Source organism: Melanostigma gelatinosum, assembly GCF_949748355.1.
Source record: "Melanostigma gelatinosum genome assembly, chromosome: 14".
In the NCBI taxonomy this organism is placed as follows: Eukaryota; Metazoa; Chordata; class Actinopteri; order Perciformes; family Zoarcidae; genus Melanostigma; species Melanostigma gelatinosum.
In genome coordinates, this window is record NC_136647.1 from 15,497,480 (window position 1) to 15,521,671 (window position 24,192).

A 24,192-nucleotide genomic window follows, 5' to 3' on the forward strand; every position below is an offset into this window, starting at 1 on the left:
CTGTGAGCAGTATTGCTTTTCTACTTCTTTATTATAAAACATAGGACTGACCAGTCTATTTCCACCATGACAGCATAAGAAAAGAGCCACCTCGTGCATTGTTTTGAGGGTTGTTAGCTCCAGCTTCCTTGCAAGGCAGAAGCGTATCTTGTAATATGAACAAAACCAGAGAGGTTTATCCGAACGCCTGAAAACTGCATTTCAACCACGTTTCAAATCCTCGCTATTTTTTTCAAGGAAATCTTTTTTTTTTAACGTTTAAAGAAATAAAATGATAATGTGAAGCAGGGGTGAACAACCTTGATCTGCTGACATTTGAGATCGACTCCCCGTATGTCATGCTCTTGAGTCAAAATAGCAAGACTTGACAATGACTGACTATGAGAGAAACAGATTACACCACAAAATTGGATTAGAATGTAAAGGATGCGCGCTGATCTGCATCTGTTTTCCTGCAGATCAAAGCTACCCTGTGGCACAGAATTGTTTTTTTTTTGTGCTCGGAGGTTCTCTGCAGTCATTTTTGCACAACCCTTTATAAATCAAATTAACACATTGATCGGCCAGGAATCTGTCCAATAAAAACACTGAGTCGGCCAGTAGAAAATAGTGTCATCAGTCTTTAGGAGGCTGCAGCACTTGCCTCTTATGTAGTTAATGCAAATACTTAGTTTTTGTCCTCGGGAATCTTTTGTGCTGGTAGATCTCACAGGTTTAGTTCAACATAAAATATATGTATACCTGTATGGATAACTGTAGAGGCAGGACAAAGTAAGCATGAATGACAGATTCAAACACATTTTACTTGAAAATAGGTTGAAATTCTCTTTATTTGCAACAGAGATATACTCACAGTTATTTCTGAGTATCATAAGTTCCTTGAATATGAACCAAAGATAGAGGAGTTCTAGCACGAGGTCGTTGTTGAACAATTTGTCTTTGGTGAGGTGAAATGCAAAATGTCAGCAAACTCTCCCGTCAGACAGCAGGAGTTTGCTTCAGAATCAATGTGCTGCGAACGGTTCAAACTATTTCTGTTGTGATTGACTGGCATGTCAGCAGCCGAGCAACCATCAACAGCTGCAGAAATAACCCCACATGGGGGTTATAGCTGTTTCTTTTATGGTTTGATTTTTGTGGGTCAGGATGCAGAAGGAACATTACATAGAAAGGAATATTTAACAATCTGCCAAAACTGAATATCTGGGGACACACGTACTGTTGAAACCAGGACATATTCATCTATTTCAAAGATGCCTCTGGACACCTACTGTGTCACTGAAACTGGAGACGCGGGTTACATTTCAAGTTAACTGTCTACAAGTTCCAACTGTGACAAGATGTGGCGTGATTTACGTCATGTGAGCCAATCAGACGAGTGGGCATTCCCCCATTTGATCAGCGGGACGACGCAGCTTCGACAGTTTGCAGGGAAATGCCCAGATCCTGCTGTAGCCGGGACATAATTGAGCACAGCTGCTTTAGCACCGCCAGATATTCAGTTTCATTCGCTCTTTGAACCTTCAATTGCAACACTCCGCAGAATAATAGGCCCACTGTTCTCTCTGCCTTCGTCCTCTATATGCAAGTAATGAAGCCCCTATATTGTAAAACAAGCTACAATTTGACCGGTGGTGTCTAAATCATTACCAGCAACAACATTATATATACTACAGTATATCATAGGGTTGCTCTTATCGTAATACTCAGACCATTTGTCAGGCATCGGACACTTAATTGTCCTTCACTCTATTAAACTAAGAAATGGGAAAGTCATTGTAGATAGAGAGCAGGAGAGAGATGGATTTGATGGGGGCTGGGAATAACAGTCTGACACGAAAGAAATTAATCCTCAATATCCACTGCTCCCAATGCACCTCCACAATTGCAGTCTCGGGCTGTCTAGTCCATTCATGAATCACTGGGCCTAGGAGACACGCAGGAGAAAACCACCAGCTCTCATAAATAAAGCAGGAACCTACTACTGTATAATGCCAATGAGGCATCCAGGCCTGCTCTCATTCAGTTTCAGGAAAAGGGGGAAAAAGCATGACCAACCACCTCTAACACTGCCATGAAAAGCTGCCATGGCTGTATTTACTGTAAGACTTAACCTGCCCGCCCCCTGCTGCCATCAGCACATGAGCAGCGTTAGCCAGCAGCGCAATGTGAGTTGTGAGAGGAGCGCGATGAAGATTGGATAAAGAAGCCACATTTCATTTCCTCTTATTGATCCAGGGGTGGTCAGCTGGATTTTGGCTCCAGCGATCGATCTGATAGATGATATGAGGTGGTTATCAGGCGCATACGATTTTTTATTTTAACACACACACATATATATATATATACATATATATATACATATATATATATATATATATATATATATATATATATATATATATATATATATATATATATGTATATATATATATATATATATCACAACATTTCTTTCCAACTCACCAGAGACGCTTCAAATCAAAATGTCACTAAAATACCACCAGGGAAATAGAGCTATTTATTTTTTCTTCTCACATGCCTTTAATGTCTGAAGGAAGAAAACACAACTGGAGTGGTCGTTCATTATCTCCATCAAAATAGCACAGCTATCAACCCAGAGCCTATCTGATCATCCACAGTGTTTGAATCCCAATGGCAGTAAATAAGTTTAGATTCAAACGGAAATGTTGCTTCACAGTCGGTGCAGCTGAGGCTTTTTATATATTTAGCAGAGGTTTTGTGTTGTGTACCATCGTGGCAGCTTCTGTAATCTACACAGTAGCGGCATGATCACAAAACTCATATCTTTTTACTTGACACCAAGAAAACTGTAGACAGGCGTTGTGTAAAAATAGGTTTCTGTAAAGTGAAATATCTTGATGGTACGCATGATTCTCATTCAGATACATGTAGAAATGGTGAAACAAGGTTGCAAAAGCTAATTTAAGTCAATGTAGACTCATCGGGATCTATTCATCTCTTTATGTGAACAGTATTCAATGCCCATCCTTGCATTTAGTTTAATGTGCCAGGAAATAGTTTCAAGCATCTTCTACAATAATCAAGATTCTCAAGACTATCAGTAGTCAGCAGATCTCATGCTATAAAGATTTCAGGTCGGCGAGCCAATAAGACCTCATTATTCCCATATTCTCAAGACATTAAGCACGACGCCTTCGTTGACTTTGCAATCCTAAAGCCACTGTATCCATAAATGTCCGTATAACTGCTCAGTGTGCTCAGTGACACGTGGAACCTCTCAGGGTTACTGGCTCGGTTACTCTGGGAGTTCTCATATCCACCAGGTGTATATGTGGACCTCCTTCGGACCATTTTAAAGCTAGTTTGAAACTGTTTCTGAGGCAACGTACCTTAAAATTCAATTCCGTCTCCTCCCATGTTTATCTCTTACTCTCATTGTTATAAGTATTTTCTATTTATGGTTTGAGTTTTGCCCAGTTTCTTCGTTGCACTGCATATGCATTTCTCTTCATGTAAAAGTCCATCCAGGGACAAGAGCTACAATGCAATACAACTTTTTTATGCTGTCTGTCCCATAAAAAAAGATTAAACATGAGATGTCAGCTCACGTATGATGTTTTCCCATCCAACTAAATCATTGAATTCCCCCCCTGACAAGCTAACGTGAATCTCTATGTTATGAACGTATACAGATGAAGCTGGTAGGAGCTGTTTCCCTGTTTTCAACCCACAGATTCTTCATTTTGACATGCATTATTTCCTGCTGTTAAGTCAAAATCAGATCAATTAATGTGCATGGTGAACAGGTAGACAGACAGTTAGGAGCCGCAGTCTTTCTTCCCATTAGATTGTGGGAACAAAAAAGAAATATTTCTGATCAATGAAACTTCAATGCTGATAAAACACACAAACCCACCCTTGAAACACAGTACCATATCCATTTATTATAGTCATTACAGCTTTGACAGTATTTTCCGTCAAAGGGAAACAGAACAGATGAATTAACAACAATACACGTTGAGCCCTCTGTAGGGATAAATATCAATAAATACAAAATATGCTAGATTTTATGAAATTGAAGTTTATTTTAATGTAGAAAAAAACACAGCTGTGTTTCTTTTTGGTATCGTGAACTTAAAAGCCTGGTGTGACACATTGGCCCCATCATGTTCACATGTTTCATATCACCTTAGGAATGTCTTCGCTTCTTGGTTTCAGCAACAACATTCCTTGCATGGCGAGAGCAGCACGACACATGCTCCGGCTGCCATTGGATTCCTGTAATATTGTGGAGTTAATTCCTTTCAGGTCGTTCAGGAAAATGTCTAGCAGATGGTGATCAGTATTGACATTTAAGGTTGTTGTGGAATGTCATGAGGGAACAAATATGGCACGCCAGCTTTGAGGAAGCCCATCGATCCGTGCGGAGCACAACGTATTTCACAACCGGCTCTGCATTGTGTCTTTTTCATACACAAAGTCTGAGAGCTATGGTCAAGACCATGTTTTTCCATTTAACGGATCAAAGGAAAAGGTCAAATAATTCAGCAGAATACTGGAAAACTCAGGAGTCATAGTTGACTTGCCCCCCCCAGTTGCTCTCACAAACTGGTGTTATTATTGAGAGTTATCGAAGTGTTGCCCTGTATCTGTTGGTAGCAAAGCCTGCTCTGTGGCTCTATAGTGTAGAGCCTTTCAAAGTGCTGATGGACAGGGTCAAATACCATGATCTGTATTTATCTGTGGGATGCTGCTCCTGTGCTGTAAATGTGATTTGTAAAGCCTCTTCATCCTCTTTTTGAGGATTTGCAGTATAGTGGACCACATGTGAGTCTCCCTGCACTTAAGCTACACTATCAGCAGCCCAGTAAGCTAACACACACACACACACACACACAACCTCTTTTCATTTAGATTGTTTTGTATTTATCGAGGAGTTATACTCATTGGATACCATTCAAAATCACGACGCAATCTGCTAAGTGCCTTACCATTACTCTTTTAAGCCAATGAAAGTATTGTGTGAAAAACATCAGTGCTGCATCAGTATTTGTTGCCCAAGAAGCTCGTGTTTAAATCCCTTGTTCACTCGAAAAAAAAGAAAAAAAAGGATAACGCCCCAGTTTACGGATAAGCGTATGGTGTGGTTTGTATTGGCATAAGGTAAATAATTTGATTGCAAGGCTTTCAAATAATCTCGGCCTGCTATAGTGTTTGTGATAACACACAGTTGGTACACAGGGGGATGAAAACAGATGGAGATTGGAGGGAACAGCATGTTTATTCATTTGATATTGAAAACATCACAAAAACTGACGGTTTGTCGATAATATAAGCGGCGATATATTCGGACTAATACTTCCTTTGTGTTTAAATCAATATCATGCTGAAAGCATCGTGAAACCAAATGGAGATCCATGCACGACTTCATGGTAATTCCAGAGCACTTAATGCTGAAGATATACTAATGAGCGTCCGTTTTATTGGACCATGATCCAATAGACCACCTGCTCATTGATGTTACAGTATGCCAAAATAAAAAAATAAATGAAACATTTGAATTGTAAAGGTTAGATTTGAATGCAGTTGATGGCCTGTTGAGTTTTATGCTGATCTGGGACCCTATTTCATTTCCATGAACCGGTGCTACAACAGCAACCCCTTGGATACATGCGGTTATAAATACCTGCTGATGTCAGAATAATGTGGAAATCTTCTGAAATAGCGAGTTTGTTGATCAGGGATCGCGGTTATTATTACAACATCTCCCGAAGCCTCTAAAGCTCCTCGGCAGTGTCATCTCATTGTAGCGATGGCTTTTCCAACATGACATTATACGCGCTTACAAAAAGCAAAAGGTAATATGTAAGTGAATCTATTTTGGCAGCATGTTCTGTAACCACCCAAACAGACTTCATAGGGAATCAAGAAAGTGGGGAAGCTAGAGGGGGGAGGCAGCCAGTGAGGAATCATGGGCTGTCAGAACCGTGCCTGTCTAAGCTTCAGGAACCCAAGAAGCTAATGCTGTTTGATGTATTAACCATGATGGAGGGGGCAGTGTCTCTGTGTTCATGCGCAGTCCTGTAAGGATTTGGGGATCTGTGTGCGCGTGTGGGTGTATGCGCACGTGTGTACGTACACTGCGTGTGTGTGTGTGTGTGTGTGTGTGCTCATTGATAAGTGGAAAAGGAAGGATTATTGATGTTGTTTGATGTGTTAATCATGCATATTTGGGATTGAGAGGCTCTGTGATGGGTCGCTTGGGCACTGATTCTATCTTCAATCAGAGGCTCATTTGGGTCCCTTCGTGTAAATGCTTAACATTGTTTAGCAGAAAATAAGCAGCCTGCTTATACAACATTTGCATTTATGTGTGTTTGCGTGAGTGAGTGTGTGGGGCATTTGAGACCAAGAGGAGGGGACTTTAGTGTTTCTCAGATTTTTCGTCTTCTTCATGCATATCAGAAGCGTCGTTCTCCACGAACCCATTTTTGATGTGGTGTTTATCAAGCAGCTTTTAAGTGGTCAAATACGAAGAGGAAATGTGTCCTCAAGCAGCAGCAGCAGCAGCAGCAGCTCTGCGTATGAGTCAATCAATAATTCAGAGGAAAAAGGTATGACACTGATCTGTACGCTCTCATGATTTATCAGCCTCGCGTCCACCCTCGTGATATTTCATGGATTCCTGTAGAAGGCGGATGAATAACGGCGTCCATTAAGACGGCCCCATTTTAAAAAACGACACAGTTAATTAGTTGTGCTTATTTTGCGCTCATTCAACCGTCCGTATTCAGGTTGGAAGTCGGAAGTTGGAAGTTATTAAAGGTGCACTAAATCATTTGCCTTTTTCCAATTCACTTTGCCGACCTCAGCTATTGAAATCTTGTCCAAGAGGCACTCCTACTGTCTGAAATTTAATCCGTTGCCTTTGGATTACAAATGTATTTTGTTTGACACTTAAATTCACCGCAGAGCTCGAGTTCTGTTGCCAGGCAACTCTGTTGAGGTGCACACAAAGGATCATTATAGATTTCTTGGGTCCAACCGTTAACTTGTACTTCTTTAAAGAACATTGTACCGCTCTGTATCCATGATGAGGCTCGTGTTTGTTGTATTTCCCTATGCTTCCGTTATCTCTGACCCTCATGCATTCACTATAATATCAAGCTGTCAATTATTTTCATTCAGCTCCTTACAAAATCAGTCCTGCCAGTAAAATCACCAAGTTCTGGCTCAAGATTCTCTGCAGCACTATGAAAGTATCCAGTTGAGTGCTTCTTCTTATGCATCTATCAGACATATGTTTCTAACAGGAGATGACAGCATGGCCCACAGTATTTAAATGGTTCATGGTGCTGGCACTTTGATGGCTACGATTTGACATGATGAGCCATAAATATGTCAGATGTGACTCAAATGAGCTCTGAAAGGATATAGCAATAGAGTATTCATTCTGGATATTCTGCTGTGGGGGCTCTTGTCTAAAGCCCATTGTGGAGCACTCACACCAACATTTCATCAGTAGATTAATCAAATCTGTCATCAATATCATACCATATCTGTATCAACTGTGTCTAGTGTGTTCCCGCACAGTAGTATTAGAGTTGCAATGGGACTGTGACGAGCATTTCAATAATTCTGCTCCTATTTTTCGAGATTTTAAGATGAGAAATCTCTACATGATATGAATAAAGTCAAGTTTTTACTAGAGGTGTGAATCTTCACTGGCCTCATGATTAGATTAGGATTCAAGTGCATCGATGCATCTCGATGTATCGCATCCTCAATTTTTCTATGTTAATGCACGTGGCTACTTTTTTATCAATTATTACAAGCAGTCTCAACCTAATTTATTTGATTAAGAAAGCGCTTTCGACAGTCAGACCACAACAACAGTCTGGCTGCTCTTATAGGATGGATTCGGTGGCAGCCTTGAGTATTGCCAAATATGCAATTTGCATCCTTTTTGCTGAAGAGAGCTTCATTGATAAGGTTTTCATTGGATTAATTATCATCAATAACTTCTACAGAAACATTGCGTGCAATAGCCCATCAGCTTCCAACTGCCTCTTTCCCTCTCTCTCTTTGTCCCATCGTAACAAATGTATTGAAAAAAGATACGTGTATTCAGTCAACAAATAACCGAGCAAATATGCTGCTTAGCCTTTGCCGGTTAGCCTTTCCAAAAACTACACCTGTATTAACCTGCGCCTGTATTAACCCGGCAGTCTAGCAGCAACCCTAACTGCACCGTAATTTACGTTCATATCACAGCAATATACCAAAATCAGGCATCTAGCATGGTGTTACTTTTTTCAAATATGCCACAGCAATGCAGTGCAGCGTAGAGAAAGCTAGAGACAAAAAGAGAAAGAGAGAGACGCAACAATCACAACAGGCGTTGCATAATTGAGTATCGTTCTGTAATCGGGGACACGTGAGAACCATTTTCGTGGCCAACCAATATCCTGTTATTAAAAAACCTTGTCATATCGCCCAAGCCTTATTACAATATTACAAGTGTGCTGCCATCTACAAAAACAACGTTTTCACACAGCGGCTTTAAGACACGCCACTTCCTCAATCCCCTACGCCATTTTACACTGCATGAATTAGCCCAGCGGCCAGCAGACATTTCCTTCATCATGGCTCCTCTACTCTTACTTGGTTCAAGTCACTGTGTCTCCCGACAGAACACCACGGTTGAATTTCAGCCTGTGTGCAGGTTTTTTCAGCCTAACTTTCTTTTTTTTTTAAACAGCTCATACCAGCAGGGAGAGCAACAAGTTAGCGGACTGCCGAGAGTTTGATTGCCAGTCTCTCTCCGCTGTCACACACACACACAAATCAAAGCAGAGCAGAAGAGAGAAACAAGAGCGACAGTAAATGACAGCAAAACGCAGTAAATTCTCTAGCACTGAGCTGAAATAAGAAAAACCGAACTCCCAGTTGTGTTCTGTCACTACATCGATGCAGAAAAGTCAACGTCCGCATGGCGATGCTCCTTAGAATGGAGACATTTCGACACCTCTAGAAACCTATTGGAGCTTGGCGATACTGTACGTGCTGCGAATATATGCACGTCTGTACGTTGAAGACTTTGAGAGCGAGCCCGACCGTATTGGCTTCATCAGCAGGGCTTCAACTCTTTTTCCCAGTTGGAACTTGTAAGACATCTTTAGTTTGAAGCCTGCAGCGAGATCTTCGCTCAGTCGCGGACTGCCACTGCAGGAAAGCTGAAAGCAGGGCGGGGGGATGTAAGCGAGTTAAAGTAGGGGTCTAGGAATGAGAAAGGCGGTATCGGATTACATGTGCATGTCAAGTGGGCGATGAGAGTGCAGGGACTTGATACATGTGTGTGTGTGTGAGAGTCTGTTTGCACTGTGATTGAGATGCACTAGGTGGATTACAGAGCTCTCCTCACAAAAACACGCAAACTCCTAAAAGGCCTCATAACACAGAGCAGCTCACTCAGTAATCTCTGCATCTGATGATTTTTGATATGTTGTTTTTCTGCCTCGTTTCACTGCGCCGAGCTCTTCTCAATCCACGGGGCCTGCAGAAAGATCAATGTTGACAACACGTCTTGGCTCGGCAGTGGCTGGGCGCTTGTATTCAGATATGAAAAAGGTCACTATGAATCGAATCAAGCGTGATTTTTCCGTTTCTTGATAAGATGGAGGAGCGTGAGGGCTCCCGATCCAGTCGTATCGAAAGGATTACTTTGAGTGCAAGAACGAGATGCAGACGCACTCCCCAAATCATCCAGCTCTGGGAATTTATTGCCAATCGGGACATCTCGGATGCAGGGTAACAAATCGAGACACGCGAGACCATGAGAGGCGCTATTAATAGCATCACATACGTGTGTGTGCGTTTTTCATCCCTCTCCCCAATCCAATTATGTTCCAGTTCAAACAAATGGAAGTATATGCATGCTTCTCAGCCAGATTCTACAGCAATGGAGATATTAACTCTGAGGATGGGAGGTTTGAGAGGCAATAAGGCACCCAGCAGGGAGTGGATATTGAGGATTAATTTTTCTCATGTCTGATTCTTTACTTCCCCCCATTAGCCCATCTTCTTCTCTGTCTATCTTTCCCTTCTGACATTTTTAACTGCTGATATGTCTTTCAGAGAGACAGTTTGGTAGATGCTTATTTTACAGTATACGCCTACTGCAGGCAATGAAAAAAACAACAAATGAAAGCTAATTGACAATCCGCAAACTGCTATGGGTACGTGATTCAAGAAGTACTAGAACATTTCAGTTGGTACATGATGTAAACCTTGTTCAATTGAGCTTCAAACTCTTTGCTGACATGAGTACACTGACAGAGAGTATACTGGCCCACAGACAGCCATTAAGGTGTGGCGACTGTGCAGCTTCTGCTCTGGGCTTCAAAACTGTAAATATCGATTGCTTTCACAGGACTTGAAGCAACTGCGTGCAGGCTAAAAACAATGGAAAATGTTTTGTAAACTGCAAATATCAGCCGCAATCCTTGTCAGGCAATGTTGTAGATGAATACGAGAAAAAAACAGACGTTCAGGTGGAAAATTACATTTAATTCAGTTGCATTTGGCCAATCAGTCCAAATGAGTGTGTTAGTTTGACCGCTTCTTTACCACCAGAATGTGGAGAGTCAGTCTATTGACTTTAATCAGTCTATCTGTTTAAGTTTTGCCTTTAAATTCTGCTTGCCTGTAATTTAGTTTTGTTTAGTATTGCAGCTGTTGGAGATTGAATCGGAAACTTGCCCCAGGGACATTATTTAGATTGAAAATGTAGTTGCAATTGACCATTGGAGGGCTCAGAGCCCATGCAGGCCAAACACAGACAGATATCGCAATTTGCAAAGCTGCCAAAGCGTCTACTCAGCAGCATTATGGAGCATGACCAGATGTGATCTGACAAACTATCGGGCCAATTCCAGACATTTATGCAAAACTTGATTTTCCGCGCTTTTTGGCACACAAAATCAGAGACTTCAAACTCCAAGCCCAGATGCTGGCTCGAGTTAGCAGTGTTAGATCATTTAGTTTGACCAAAATATTTAACCTGCAGTGCAGTGATAGGGGCCAGATTACATATCATAGTCGCGGTGAGAGCGGTCTGCTATCATAATCAATCAAATCAGCTCCTTTTTACTCTTAAAAACATGAACTCAACACCATTGCAGCAGTGACTGTTTGTCACCGGAGGAGCTTGTGCTGTTTGTGCTTCAGAGGTACAGAGTCACACGGTGCCAATATATCCCACCTAAAATTTTGTTTTCATGTGTCATGATGTGAGTCCATAGTTACGGTGGGAGACATCGCTTCTCACAACCGCATGATATCAAGACAACTTCTGCTATCTTTTCAATTGTTCAGTGATCATGAGGGTAATATCTCATGTATTATAGTGTATATCTATATAAAAAGGAAACAGGCAAACATAGCATGCATAAAGGCGACTGTTGCCCGTAACCTTCTACACAGACCCACAGCCCAGCTCTCACACGGACAAAGACAAGTCTGTCTGGGGTACATAGTACAGGGTTCCAATCATCTGTCTACTTCCTGGAGTCTTTCCTGCTCCTCTCTTCCCCTGCATCGTGTTGGCCCTACTCCAAGGTACAATATAGTCACTCTGATTCACAACACTTCTCCTCTAAATGCAACTGTTGTACGGTCGCTGGAAATTAGGCTGCAAATATACTTTGGCCTCCAAGGGAGTGCTAATGGCGGGGTCTAAGGAGCTTCTAAAATTAACTGAGTTTTATAGAGCTTAATCACTCAAAGAGCAGGCGGATGAAACTTTAAATCTGAATGAGTCGACCTGAATGTGAACCCTTTACGTTGGGGAAATAAAGCAATACATGTCGCTAACGCAGTGCTTTATGGAGGATATTAGATCATGAGAACACAACACAGCTGCATAACTGTACATTTGAGTTCACAATCCCACAATTTATAAATCAGATAATTATAGAATTCACCAATATCTCAGTAAATGCCAACACATGATTTAAAGCCTGATGGGGAACGGAGGAACATGGTCAAATTTAAAACCCAGAGTAGATATTATAAAACTTTTGTGGAGCATTATTAAAACTCTGTTACATTTAATGGTCAAAAGGTCGGATTTTTACAAGTGGGAAAAATCATCTTCAGTCTTTTCAGTCCAACCGCCAATTTAGATCCACCTCTGTCATATTAATCTTATTATTTTTGTGGAGTTTTGCTCTCCTGCCGTTTGACTTATTGAGCTGGCCATCTTCGTAACATCTTAGTATTTGATCAAATCTTTTCTAACTTTAGCATCTTTTCTTTTCTTATTGCGTTCCATTATGGCAGAGAGTAGCTGCTGTAGTGCCTTTCCGTCTTTGCAGAATTTTCCTCTGACTCCCTTTTTCTTGTGTTTCTCTCTGTATTGTGTCCTCCATTCCGCCAACGTACTTCTTGCCTCTCTGTTAGGAGCGTTCATTACTTACCACAGTGTCTAGTCGCTGGCGAACCCCCACATTTCTTTTGGCCATATGAGCTCACATTAACATACATAGTCCCCACAGTTTAAAGACAGCGAGAGTGTCGGTATAAAGACATCACCATCTAACCCCTAAACTAATCACATTTTTAATCCTGTGCACTTCCCAATTAAGTTCTACCACTGATCCTTTCTCTGGCTTCTCCCTCCCCCTCCAAATCTCTCATGACACCAAAGAATATTTCATTAGTGTTCCCCCATTCCATCATCTTCTTGCATTATGGCAGAAAAAACACCAATTTATCAAAGTATATTGCATATTGTTCATCAAATCTGGCTCACTATATTAACTTCACAACATTAAAACTGCACCCACACGGACCTAAAGAAATGACTGTTCAGTAATGGATCAATTGTAATTTGACTGCAGCGCACACAAATGATGACTTGATGATCAGATGAGTAAACGCGGTGTTGAAACAATATCGATACACTTAGAATGGCAGATATTTTATTGATATTCTTAATCCATACATTATATCAGCGAACTGTAGCTTAGAAACGGCAGTCAAGACTCCATTATGTCGATGTGGTCGAGTGCATTCACGAACCGATGGCATTAATTAAACAAAGCACAGAACATCTGCACATAGTCTGTGCAGACAGAGAGGGATGAGAGTTCAACGTGTGCTGCACAGACACATATTCTCAAACTCCTCTGTCAGAATAAGAGATGTCATGACATTCCCCAAAATTACCAAATGGATGAAGGCAGCGGGAACACTTTGGTTCACACACAAAGTACCCATCCTTCACAATAACCACATTTTCCAAGGAGAGCTGCACGGTGAGAGGAAGATTACTTTTTTTGGACTTTGATTTGTTTTTGACATTGTGTGTTGAGAACATTTTTCCGCTCTCATCACGAGTAATTTAGTTCAAACCGGGTCAGTGAGGGTGGGAGGTTCGTGTGTGAGCGTGGTAGCCGTGGCAGTGGGACAGCCAGGGTCATTGCCGGATGATGCCCCGCAGCCGACAGCAGTGAACCGACCAGAATCACTTTCATACACTGACTTGAAATGTGTCCTGTAGTGAGAGGTGGTCTTGTAATGGGGGAAAACGAGAGACATCCATAGCTCATTGTGGGACAGAGGGGCTGACGGAGAGCTTTTTTGTCGAAGGGTGATGCATTCACACCAGCACTCCCACGTCCTGTCATATGGAATGGTGTGAACGGTCAGATTTGTCATTAGATGTGGCAGCTATATTCACACATGGTGGGTCTTGCTGCAGTAATACTTGGTTTTACTGTGACAACATTATGGTATTTCAAGGCCAGTGCTCCCATTGAAATGAAATCCTCTGCGTAGCCCAAAAAAAGGAAAAACTCCAGTATAGGCGGTGGCACGGACAGTGAAGAATGCGAATTCAGTCTTGCCTATCAAGACCATTACGGTCTATCTGATTGTTTTTTAATGCATTCAAGCCAGCCTTTTTTTTCTCTCCATTTACAGTCCGCGAACAAAGGGACTTCTGGTCTTTATCCACCCCTCAACCCCCACCCCTCCCCTGTCTGATCACTTCATCCTCCACCCAAACCCATGCTGACTCCTCTGCGCTCTTTCCCCCTCCCCGCCTCTCGCTTATGTTCCTCCCTCCCCCTCTCCAGCGTGTCCCCTAGTTTTCTGGTAGCTGTGTCTCTTTGATAATCCAAGAGTCTTTGAAGACTCCAATTCCACGCTGCTTGCCTTGGAGCTATTGCACCTACAAAAACAACTGTGTGTGTGTGTGTGCGTGTGTGTGTGCGTGTGCTGTTAGAGAAAGAGGGAGAGAAGAGAGAGCAGTAGATGGGATGAGAATGGAGGACATAATGAAATGGAATGGAAAATAAAAACAGTTCCATATGCATTTCCTTTGCAACGGCTTCAGTCTTCATGGTTTTATGCTCGCTGCATACACTGAGAGGTGCACTTCTTCATTGTCATATTTGTTGGTGCAGCTCATTTTTTCTCTCTGCCTTCAGAGGCAGCAGCTCATTGATTCCTGCATACACGCCCAAAATGCCAGAGCCAAGGATGTACTCACAGAATGAAACTAAATGGAAAATCCGCGTCCCGCACTTCCCAACTCTCATAGGCTATCAAAGGCTTTACAAGCACATTTTGTATCTAGTTCTACAGTTAGAATAACAGAGAATGTGTATGCTATATGTTTACTATACACTGGTCTACCAGCAGGAACACCTCTTCACAAAAAGCCGTTTGTTCTGTTGGATCTCAACTTTCTTTCTTCTTACTTCTCTCAGACGCTGCAGTGAGGTAAAGGAAATTAGTTGGCTGTACTTAAAATGGCACAGTCATCAAAATGAATCACTTTTCCCGTCCACTTTTTATTGCTGTCTCCTCCTCCTCCTCCTACCTCTGCGACTCTGTCTCTATTCCTCCATTGTTTCAGTCTCAATCTTTCGTCGCTCTTCCTCCATCTTCCGTCTCCAGTCCTACCTTTTTGTCTCTGTCATTCCGCCTCTCTTTGGCAGAGCAGCCTGCCATTGGGATTTAGACGAAATTGATTTGAATTATGAAGGAATTTCTCTGCAGTACGATTGGCATCATTTCCTCCACACAACAGAACATCATTCTCATATCTCTCAATGTGGGGGAATGAAAATAGGCCGTGCACCATTCTTTCTCTCATCCTTTTAAATTGAATTTTTCATATCACAGGGGCACTGAGACATCGGCCGTTTCCTTTAACATGGGCAGAAAACCCATTTCATAATATCTGAGAGACACATAGCTGTGATTCAATCGGAAAAGTCTGGCTTCCAGCTCCAGTACACATGCGATATACCTCAGGATTGATAAACAGGGCCACATAGGTTTCCTGCAGCTTGAACAGTTGAGGGTATTCCAGTAGAGTAGAGTATACCATAGCTGTGTTTGGCTTCACAACCGGTTAAAAGCACCCTATTGTAAACGAAATGAAATGCAGCTCCTGCTCATAACCTTACGGATTCCTCTCCCTCCATCTGTTGTTTGTTTGAAATATATCGACGTCCTATAACCTCGGAAGTTTCACCAGTTTGCTTTTTATTATAAGGAAAATATACTGCACCCTATACAGCAAGTGTCTTTGCATAGCAATGATTATGTTTAGCTGCTTATTATCCCCATTCGTGTGCCTTCTTCAAAGGGTATGCAGCTCGGGCGCTTCTTGTACTTTGTACTCCCTCCAACTGCAATTTGTGAATATACAGCATGTTTCACTGGTCACAGTGACACCGTTTGAACAACACCTCTGTGTAATACAGATTTGAATGAGAACATTTGGCGACAAACTAACTGTGACAAATATGTAGGTAGCCATTGGACATTGAAAGTAAAATGGTATTTTATGTAAATATAGTGTTGGGGTACTTGTTGGTTTCAGCTTTGCAATGAAACATAGAGGGACACATTTAGAATATTGCAATTAGCACTATTTTATTCCCTACTCTAAACCAATCTAGTGCATGTTTGTATTTGTCTCTGGGATTTAATGGATAACTGGATTGATTAAAACATTTATTTTTTTAATAATTAATTCATAAGAAATGCAATATTTGACTTTGATCCTGACATGTTTAGCAAGCAGACACAGTAGCATAAATGGAGATTCGATGAAAGTGTTATGAATGTTCCAGTATCAACCACTTTGGCTTAAAATTCAGAGGTTAATGCCTCAAAGATGAAATGCTACCTCAAGCTTTGAACCTCAGGTTAGATATTAAAGGATGTACTGTTATTTAAATGCACATCAAATGGGGGTACTTTTTCAGAAGAATCACCAGAGTACTATTCTACTATAATAATAACAATATCATCTTTTGAGTTATTTTTATATGTATTAAATGTGCCTTGGTATTATGTTGATGTTCTGTTATATCCCGCTGCCACTGCACTATTATGGATTGTCTGGTCCCACCATATGTACCAGCCATTAAGCCGCTACTTGCTGTGAAATGCAGTGCGCCGGGGAATCATCTCTACAAGGTAGATAAAGTACAGAGAATGCAGTCGCCAGCTTGATCACCGAATGTTCACATACAGATCAGTCAAAACACGAATGCAAACTTGGAAGCACGAGAGACAGAGTTTCACACACTGAATCGAACTCACCTGCGACTCTGCTGGAAGCCTGCTCAAAATGTGGCAGAGGCGATGGAAAAGCTTTTTTCTTTCCCCATCTGCATAAGTACCAGCAGCCCTGTGCACTAGCAATCAGCGAGTCTTGGCTGGATGTCAAGGCGCCTGACGGCAGAGCGGTGTCAGGTGGCTCCAGGACTTTTCACAGTGGACCGGGAACTTGGTGCTACATGAGAGCACAACATCACTGGGGTCTTCAGTGGTGCAAATCAGCAATGGCAATGTTGATGCTCCACATCACCAGCATCCTATCCTTGTTGCTCAGGCTCATCCATTTGCCCAAGGAATCCCTTTTTTACTCCTTCATTGAAGCTGCAGGCAAATGCATTACTTTTTTAAATTTCAAATCCAATCTTTAGGACAGACTGCCCAGACTGTTATTTGCAAGTGATTAGATATAACCATTAACAATAACCCATCTGCGTCAGTTTGCTGTGGAAACGACATAGGCGTGAGCACATTCACAAACTGGTGCTGCTTTTTTTTTCCAATACAGACACTAAACAGCAAGCCGCAGGCTGGGTGAATAATGGAGATGCATCTTCTCACTCTTCACACCATAGCAATATCTAGTCTCCGCGCAGGAGTCCTCCATCACACCAGACAACGTTAGTGACAGAGGTGGTGGATATATATGTGTTTTTTTTTTGCAGCGGTCGCAGCCGGCTAACGGGGCTGAGGGCTTCTCTGGACGTGACGTCACTGATACTGTATGTGTGAAATTGCAGGTGGTGTAAAGGGCAATTTCTAAATCGGAGATCCAACCACCCACAAATGTGTTTTGAATCTGATTTGATAAATCAAATATTTATTTTGATGTCTCAGCCAAAAATCTGATACGGGATCTCAGTCTCCACACAACCCAAAATTCCTCAAGCTCACGATTGAACTCACACAGATCATCACTTACAGTTATCTGCTGCAGACTATGCCACTCCTTGTTTTGTTTTCTTCAAGCTCAGTCACAGTCTGCTGTGGCATTCTCTTGTTTTTAATATCTGATATATGGTCACCGGCGGATGCAGTTCAGAAGTTGTAAAATTTGCCAATAAATCAAGTGTGGTCTTTGTAATTCATGTGTGTGTGTGCCCATATTTTATGTTGGCTTGTAGAAATCCATTGGAGGATGGGAGGGAGAGAAGGTGTAGTGCGTATGAAGTCAAATGTCTTTTCTTCTCGTGTTTTTTCGTATTGCACCAATGCTTCTTCAGTTAATTAACAATGACTACCCTCAGCTTACATAACAACGGCAAACACAAGCACATCAAAAGGCTTGATTGACCTTTTCTCCTTGCTGCGCCTAAGAGTGCCTAAAGGATGTATATTTTCTGTGACGAGGCTTTTTTAATATGACATGTTGTCGCCTGAAGATACAGAGAAGCACCCAGCTGGATGGCAATGTTTAGGCCATTACATGTTGCATTGGCCACATAAAGAAGGACGAATCAATCACAATTAAGATATTTCTCTCTTTATAGATGTATACACCACCTTTGAAAATAAAGATAAGAAATGCTTTAAATGGTTGAAACTGGAATAAAAAAACAATACAATACCCAAAACTAGAAGGCAATTTGGAAAAGATAAGGTTTGAGAGGTAATTAAAAATTGTTGTGAGCCAAACATTTTCAAGGTGGTGTGTGCAAACTGTTCATGAATGTGATTCATGCGTGGTGTCTCATTCCAAGTCGACCACCTTTTTTAAAATACCACTGTTGCGTAACCGTGAGGTTGCAGTCAGGAAATAAAGTCGTTGAGTTTAGGAAAACAGTGCTCTCTTCTGTCATGTGCATTATGTCCAAGACGGCAAAGCAACACCATCGCAGCTCGAAGGTGATGGGGTAGATGGTGTGTCGATAATTGTAAGATCTATGGCTCTGAATGGCTTTAGGCAAGGAGGCAGACATACAGCAGCTGCCGTTCTCATTTTGACTGGTTATATGTCGTTGAAGAAAGCTGATTTGCCATTGTACAAAGGGGAATTGACGCAATTTATATAAAAAAACAGTGTACGTGATCACTTTACACTTCACCGTGAAACGCTGCACCTCGTCGTATCATTCACACAGTGATGAGTTCGAGAAATAATTACATCGTTTTCTAACTGGCAGCTTCTCTTGCTGGCTTTTTGGCATATCAGCAGTGGAAATATTCTGTTTTGTATCCATATGTGGCTTGGAATTATTCTCAGGCAGTAGGTTGTAAATAATATTTCTAGCCAGCTGACAGAAAAAAAAAGTGTCTCCAAAGGGCTAAAGGAGCTCGAGGTAGGGAGTGGATGATTGCTGTTCATTGCTACTTTGAAATGTGCCCTGGTAGCCTTGTAAAGACAGAATCTTGCTGTATCTCTCCATCTGCGTTGGGATTGTAATATAAGGCATATAAATGAGGCCATCTTAGCCCAATCTAAATGGGGCTATGAATTCAGATGTCATCGTAAATGTCCCCGCTTTCATTCTCAGCCCCATAGCTTCTTACTCCTACCACAATGCCCAAACAATCTCCATCTCCCGCCTCCAGTCTCCCAGAATCTAATCCTTCTGCTTGTCCCCTCCAGCCAAAGCGCCGCTCGTGTCTGCCTGACCAACTCCTGCTCAGCCTCCCCTTCCATGCTTCCGTCTTGCTGCATCCCTGCAGCCCCCAAGGCCTGGCAAAGGATTTGTGTTCTGACTAAAAGGAGAATCTATTTCCCCCATTTCTGCAGCCTCAGCTAGTTATCATACCCAGGAAACATGCTGACTCTCTGGAGTGATGCCTTGAGGAGAAGTTTAAGCAAGAATCCATATTTAAACAACTAAATACCCCCTGACACTGAAATAGCCATGGAGCCTCAGCGACCTCCAATCATATTTTTAAGAATGTACCTTTGAAATATATCATGGCGGTGACCCAGCTACATGAGTCAGTAGCAACTTCATAGAAGTAACACAGAAACAACAGCAGACTCGCTCACTATTGTCTGGTGTAATGGATGAGTTCCCGATCCAAACCTCCTGTTATGTATGGTCTACTTTCACACTTTCTACTGTTGTATTGTAAGAATTTGAATAATATCAATCAATGTTATATCCAGTCTTTGTGAGAAACGATAAACAGTGTGCTCTTATTTACTGACTCTGTATAGATTCACCAATCAAAGAGCATGTTTAATAGAAAGAAAACATCTTTTCATCAACCAAAACCTCTCATTGCCCTCTTTTTTCATGTGTGCACCAAGCATACACATTACTATTACAAACAAAGATATTGAAAAGTCCTTAGCTTCCATTAAATTCTATCAATAGCAGAAAAGTCCAAGTCAGATTTCTTACAGCCTGTATGATTTATTGATGCAGCGATGTAGTAGCACTGCTTGTAGTAGCACTGCTGGGAGTAAAAAAAGAAAAAAAGTAACATGCACCCCAGATCTCAAACAATCATGATATAGATGAAAGACCGAGAGATGCATCTGTGAAAGTGAGGGGGATGTGACTGCATGGCTGAGATGATGGGGAGATGAACAGCTTTCTGGAAACATTTGAAAGCCCACTGACGGTATTACGAACATAGTGTTGATAGCACTTACCTGAGCCCTAAAAGCATTTCTCAATATATCTGGTGTGTATGTGTGTGTGTGTGTACTAAAAGGCTGATGGTTCCAATGATTTCCAGCATGGACTTGTTTGCCAGAAAGGTGGTCGAATGGTAGAAAGCACAGACCCGTGGTATTGATCTGGGCCGACACGTGCAGCAGAGGCAGCCCCGTTCTGCTGTATCAGTGCTTTCCTGACTTTTACGAGAGGCGCTCGTGTGCGGGGGTGGGGTGGTTGAGAGCGCGCTTGCGCCGCAAGGAGTCATCTTTCTGTTTTGGATCGGTGGCAAGTAGCCATTAGTAAACTGATCTTTGGAAGAGGAAATTTAATGGTCTCCTAACTGTATTTACAAGCCATTCAATTTGATAAAGGGTGTGATGTTGAATGATTTATTATTTGCCGCTCTGCTCCTCTTCAAGCTATCGAATTCTGAATTTCATCAGTATTTTTATTCCTTCATTTACTCTTTCACTCTTTTTATAATATCTCATCGGTATAACAGCGAATGCCGATCTGACGATATATTGCAACGCTGGTAAAATAGTGACTGTCAGAATCTGCGTTTCCAAAGCTCTGTTTTGGTCCTTTTTGCTAGCCTTGTTGAGATCTTCTCGGGATTCCTTTTTTTAGTTAAACTGCAGAAATATCGTCTCGCTTTCTACACGGTGAAACATCAATTTTCAAATATGGAGATGTGTACCAATCATTGTCATCAGAATTAATTTGGCATGGAAGATTTAGAAAAATGAAACTTTTGTCAGACCAATAATGATAATAACAAGCAACGCTAATTATTTGTTCAGATTAAATCTCTGTGACACCCGATGACAGTTTTCTTCATAATATATATGCGATTTTGTTGTGTCTGATTGTATAAATGGTTGACAATAATACACATGTCATTTGTACATTGTTCATTTTATGAAGGACAACAGATATAGCAGCACAATCTGTACCTTGAGGTCTAAACCTATGCTATTTCATTTTCTTAGATGAGGAGTTTTACATCACGTACAGCATGAAAATGCCAGAATTCTTGAAGAAAACTAAACTAAACAAGTTCTTGAAAAGTACATCAACGTATTCGTTATTTAGGGCATACACATCGATCATACATTGCAAATACAGGACAGTATCATACATCATATTTAAACACGTGTCCCATATTTAGCTCGTTAAATGTTGGAGTATATGTGGTATCTCCAAAGCGGATGCATTCGAAATGTATTCTGCTGCGGCTAATTTGCACACTCATTGTTAAAGTCCGTAACCTACTCTGTTCATATATTTCTACCTTATATAATCTGCAGAATAATAACAGTGCAAAAGACTGTTTAATATTTAAGAGTGTTTAATATTTAATACTATTTTTTCGACTTTTGAATAGTGAACTTTATGAGGCCAGCACAATTCAGGCGGTAGTCTTAAATGGTAGAGTTCTGAGCTGTAACTGTTACCATACAACCTGCTGAGTGTCTCCATGGAAGCATCAAACGAGAGGCGGAGCGCAGTTGGAAAAAAAAACCTGCTTTCCTTGTGTCGAAGATATTCATTTGTTTGCCTCTCTGTTTTCTCAGCACCCCCATCGGCGAGTGACCTTCTCCACCGCCAACCCCGTGCAGGACCTGCAGGACGCCTCTCAGCACAGCTACTATGACAGCGGCTTGGAGGATTCGGAGACTCCCAGCAGCAAGTCGTCGTCTGGTCCTCGCATTGGACCCCTGACCCTGCCTGAGGACCACTACGAGAGGACCACTCCAGATGGCAGCATTGGAGAGACCGAGCACCCTGAAAACGGTACGCTGACAATCCCCCTCTGTTCTGTCCTATTCACCATGAATATGCATTTAAATGTAAATTACTCTAATAGGCTCTTTTTGTGTCTGTTTGGTTGTTGTTGTTTTTTGCGATGGAGACATTCGTGGGAGATTTGTTGCTCTGTGGCCATTTTAGAGTGGAAACACTGTGGCACCCGTGACGTTGACTTGCTGTGTTTGTCGATGACTGTGTGAAATGTTATTGGTTTTTAAGCAGACTTGTGCTTGTGTAGGCGGTTGTGTGGGTTTACATAAGTGTGTGTGGGGGGGGGGGGGGGGAGTGCCTCCATCCTCCTTATCAGCAGGTCCACTGTCAGACATCCTTAATGACCCTCTCTCACAAGTGTGCTAATTAAAAAGCCCAACTAATGGAGCATTTGCCCTCTAAATAAATCTGAACCATGACATCTGTGCAGACAGCGCTGTGTTTACTCTGAGCATTTCCTTGCCGCAAGATGGACCCATGCTACACTCTGCCGCTTACTGTAGGTGTGCAGGAGCCATCATTTCTGCTCACAGTAATCAATCCACGGGCCGAACAGCAATGGTCTCAGCATAGGTCTACATAAAAAATACAAAATCATAACCGATGCTGTCGCTGATATTTTGTGAACTGTGTATCGTTAAATTAATCTTGCCACCTTGAGCTGCCAAGCATAATCCATTACCTGTCTTGTAACGCACTATGATAAGTGATTCACATGGTGCGTTTCCAGTCACATGGCATTGTACTGCTCTCTGGATCATAGACTTTTACATGGCGATGGTCTCGGCCTTCTCCTTCTATTTCTATTTCATTAGCCTGTTGTGGTTTCAAGAGTGTGTGTGTGCGGTTCTGCTTTTTGTGCACACGGATTTTAAGGCTAAGTAATAAAAGGCTTTTACTGCGCTGTTCAAAATGGGGGCATGAGACTTGATAGAGCTGCTGATCAGCATTGACAGTCGCTTTGTCACAGTGTCAGGGAAAAAAAGACACAGATCTACCTCTTGTCAATGGGGCTGTACATCCTGAGAGTGGAGAGAGATTCTGGGGAGGGTTTTTTTCAGCGAGGAAACGAAACTATTTCAATCTCAAACACTCCCGGTTGCAAAAACGTTGCAGGATCAAAGGCTAAGATGTGTCACGCCAAAACGGCAGAAGACAAAGTTCTATTATTAGTGTAGGAGTGTAGTTGCGTTGTGATGCATTGCCTCTTTGCTAGACAATCATGTTGGATCTCATTAGCTAGCTTATTCATCTGTATTGCAAATGTTTGTTGTTTATTTATTTATGTCAATTAGCGACACCATTATTCAAGGATAGGAGGGGGCGTTGGGTGTGCAGGAAGAGGACAAGTCCCGCCCATAGCGCAGTTCCCTGCGGCTCTACAGAGGTCAGAAATTGCTTAGCATTAAAATATATAATTAGTCATCCATGTACAGACCGGCTGTTTACAGCCCATGTGCCAACAGTTGACTATTTCCGTTTGCACTTTGCACTTCGGATGTGTACTTTTTCTTTTTTCTTATTTGTTCTATTGTAGCTGATGATTGTGTTTCTGATTATCTGCAGAAAAACAGGTTTTGTCGTACGGGGCGTTCTTTGTTGTCAACAGCAGGAGAGCAAGATTGTGAGTGGAGCAGTTAAAGAATGAAAAGATGGCACAAGATGGGAGAAGATGTTAGATTGTGGCAGGGAGCGGGGACTAAGAGTGTCTGACAAGGAGGCAAAGCCCATAGGATGAGCACATAGGACAGGGAGATGCGAAGATGAACTGCTAACCAAGGATAGACCTAATTAAAATGTGATTCCCACTTCAGGGAGATAACAAAGGGCCCACATAAAATGAAGGATGAGACAGACAAATCAAACGAGACGGAGGAATTCCTCCCCAGCTCCACCTGAATGGTGACGTGAAGTCTTTTTTTAAGCGTTTGAGTGACAGCGTGACAGGTTGTACTGGTGCTGAGCTTTGTTCATTGCCGCAGAGATGACTGACAGGCTAAAAATGGTGAGGTGAGCGTGACGTGTCACTCCATTTAAGTTGGATAAAACGCAATATATGAACCCAAAGATCTGTCAGCCTTTGCATCACTGGGCCCCGGAAATATTAACATGGCTGTGTGTTTTGTTGTACAAGTTGAACTTTGACAGTGGTGAATCTACATTGCGAGTGTCGACG

The 24,192-nt window shown here is 41.9% G+C and overlaps 1 protein-coding gene across 1 annotated transcript in view; it reads left to right on the forward strand.

The window, feature by feature from the left end:
* pcdh1a (protocadherin 1a) overlaps positions 1-24,192 on the forward strand; it is an 81,490-nt gene that overhangs the window by 40,788 nt on the left and 16,510 nt on the right. Inside the window, exon 4 of the mRNA XM_079283981.1 lies at positions 21,791-22,010. Coding sequence (XP_079140107.1) covers positions 21,791-22,010 — 220 coding nt within the window. The remainder of the gene's footprint in view (positions 1-21,790; positions 22,011-24,192) is intronic.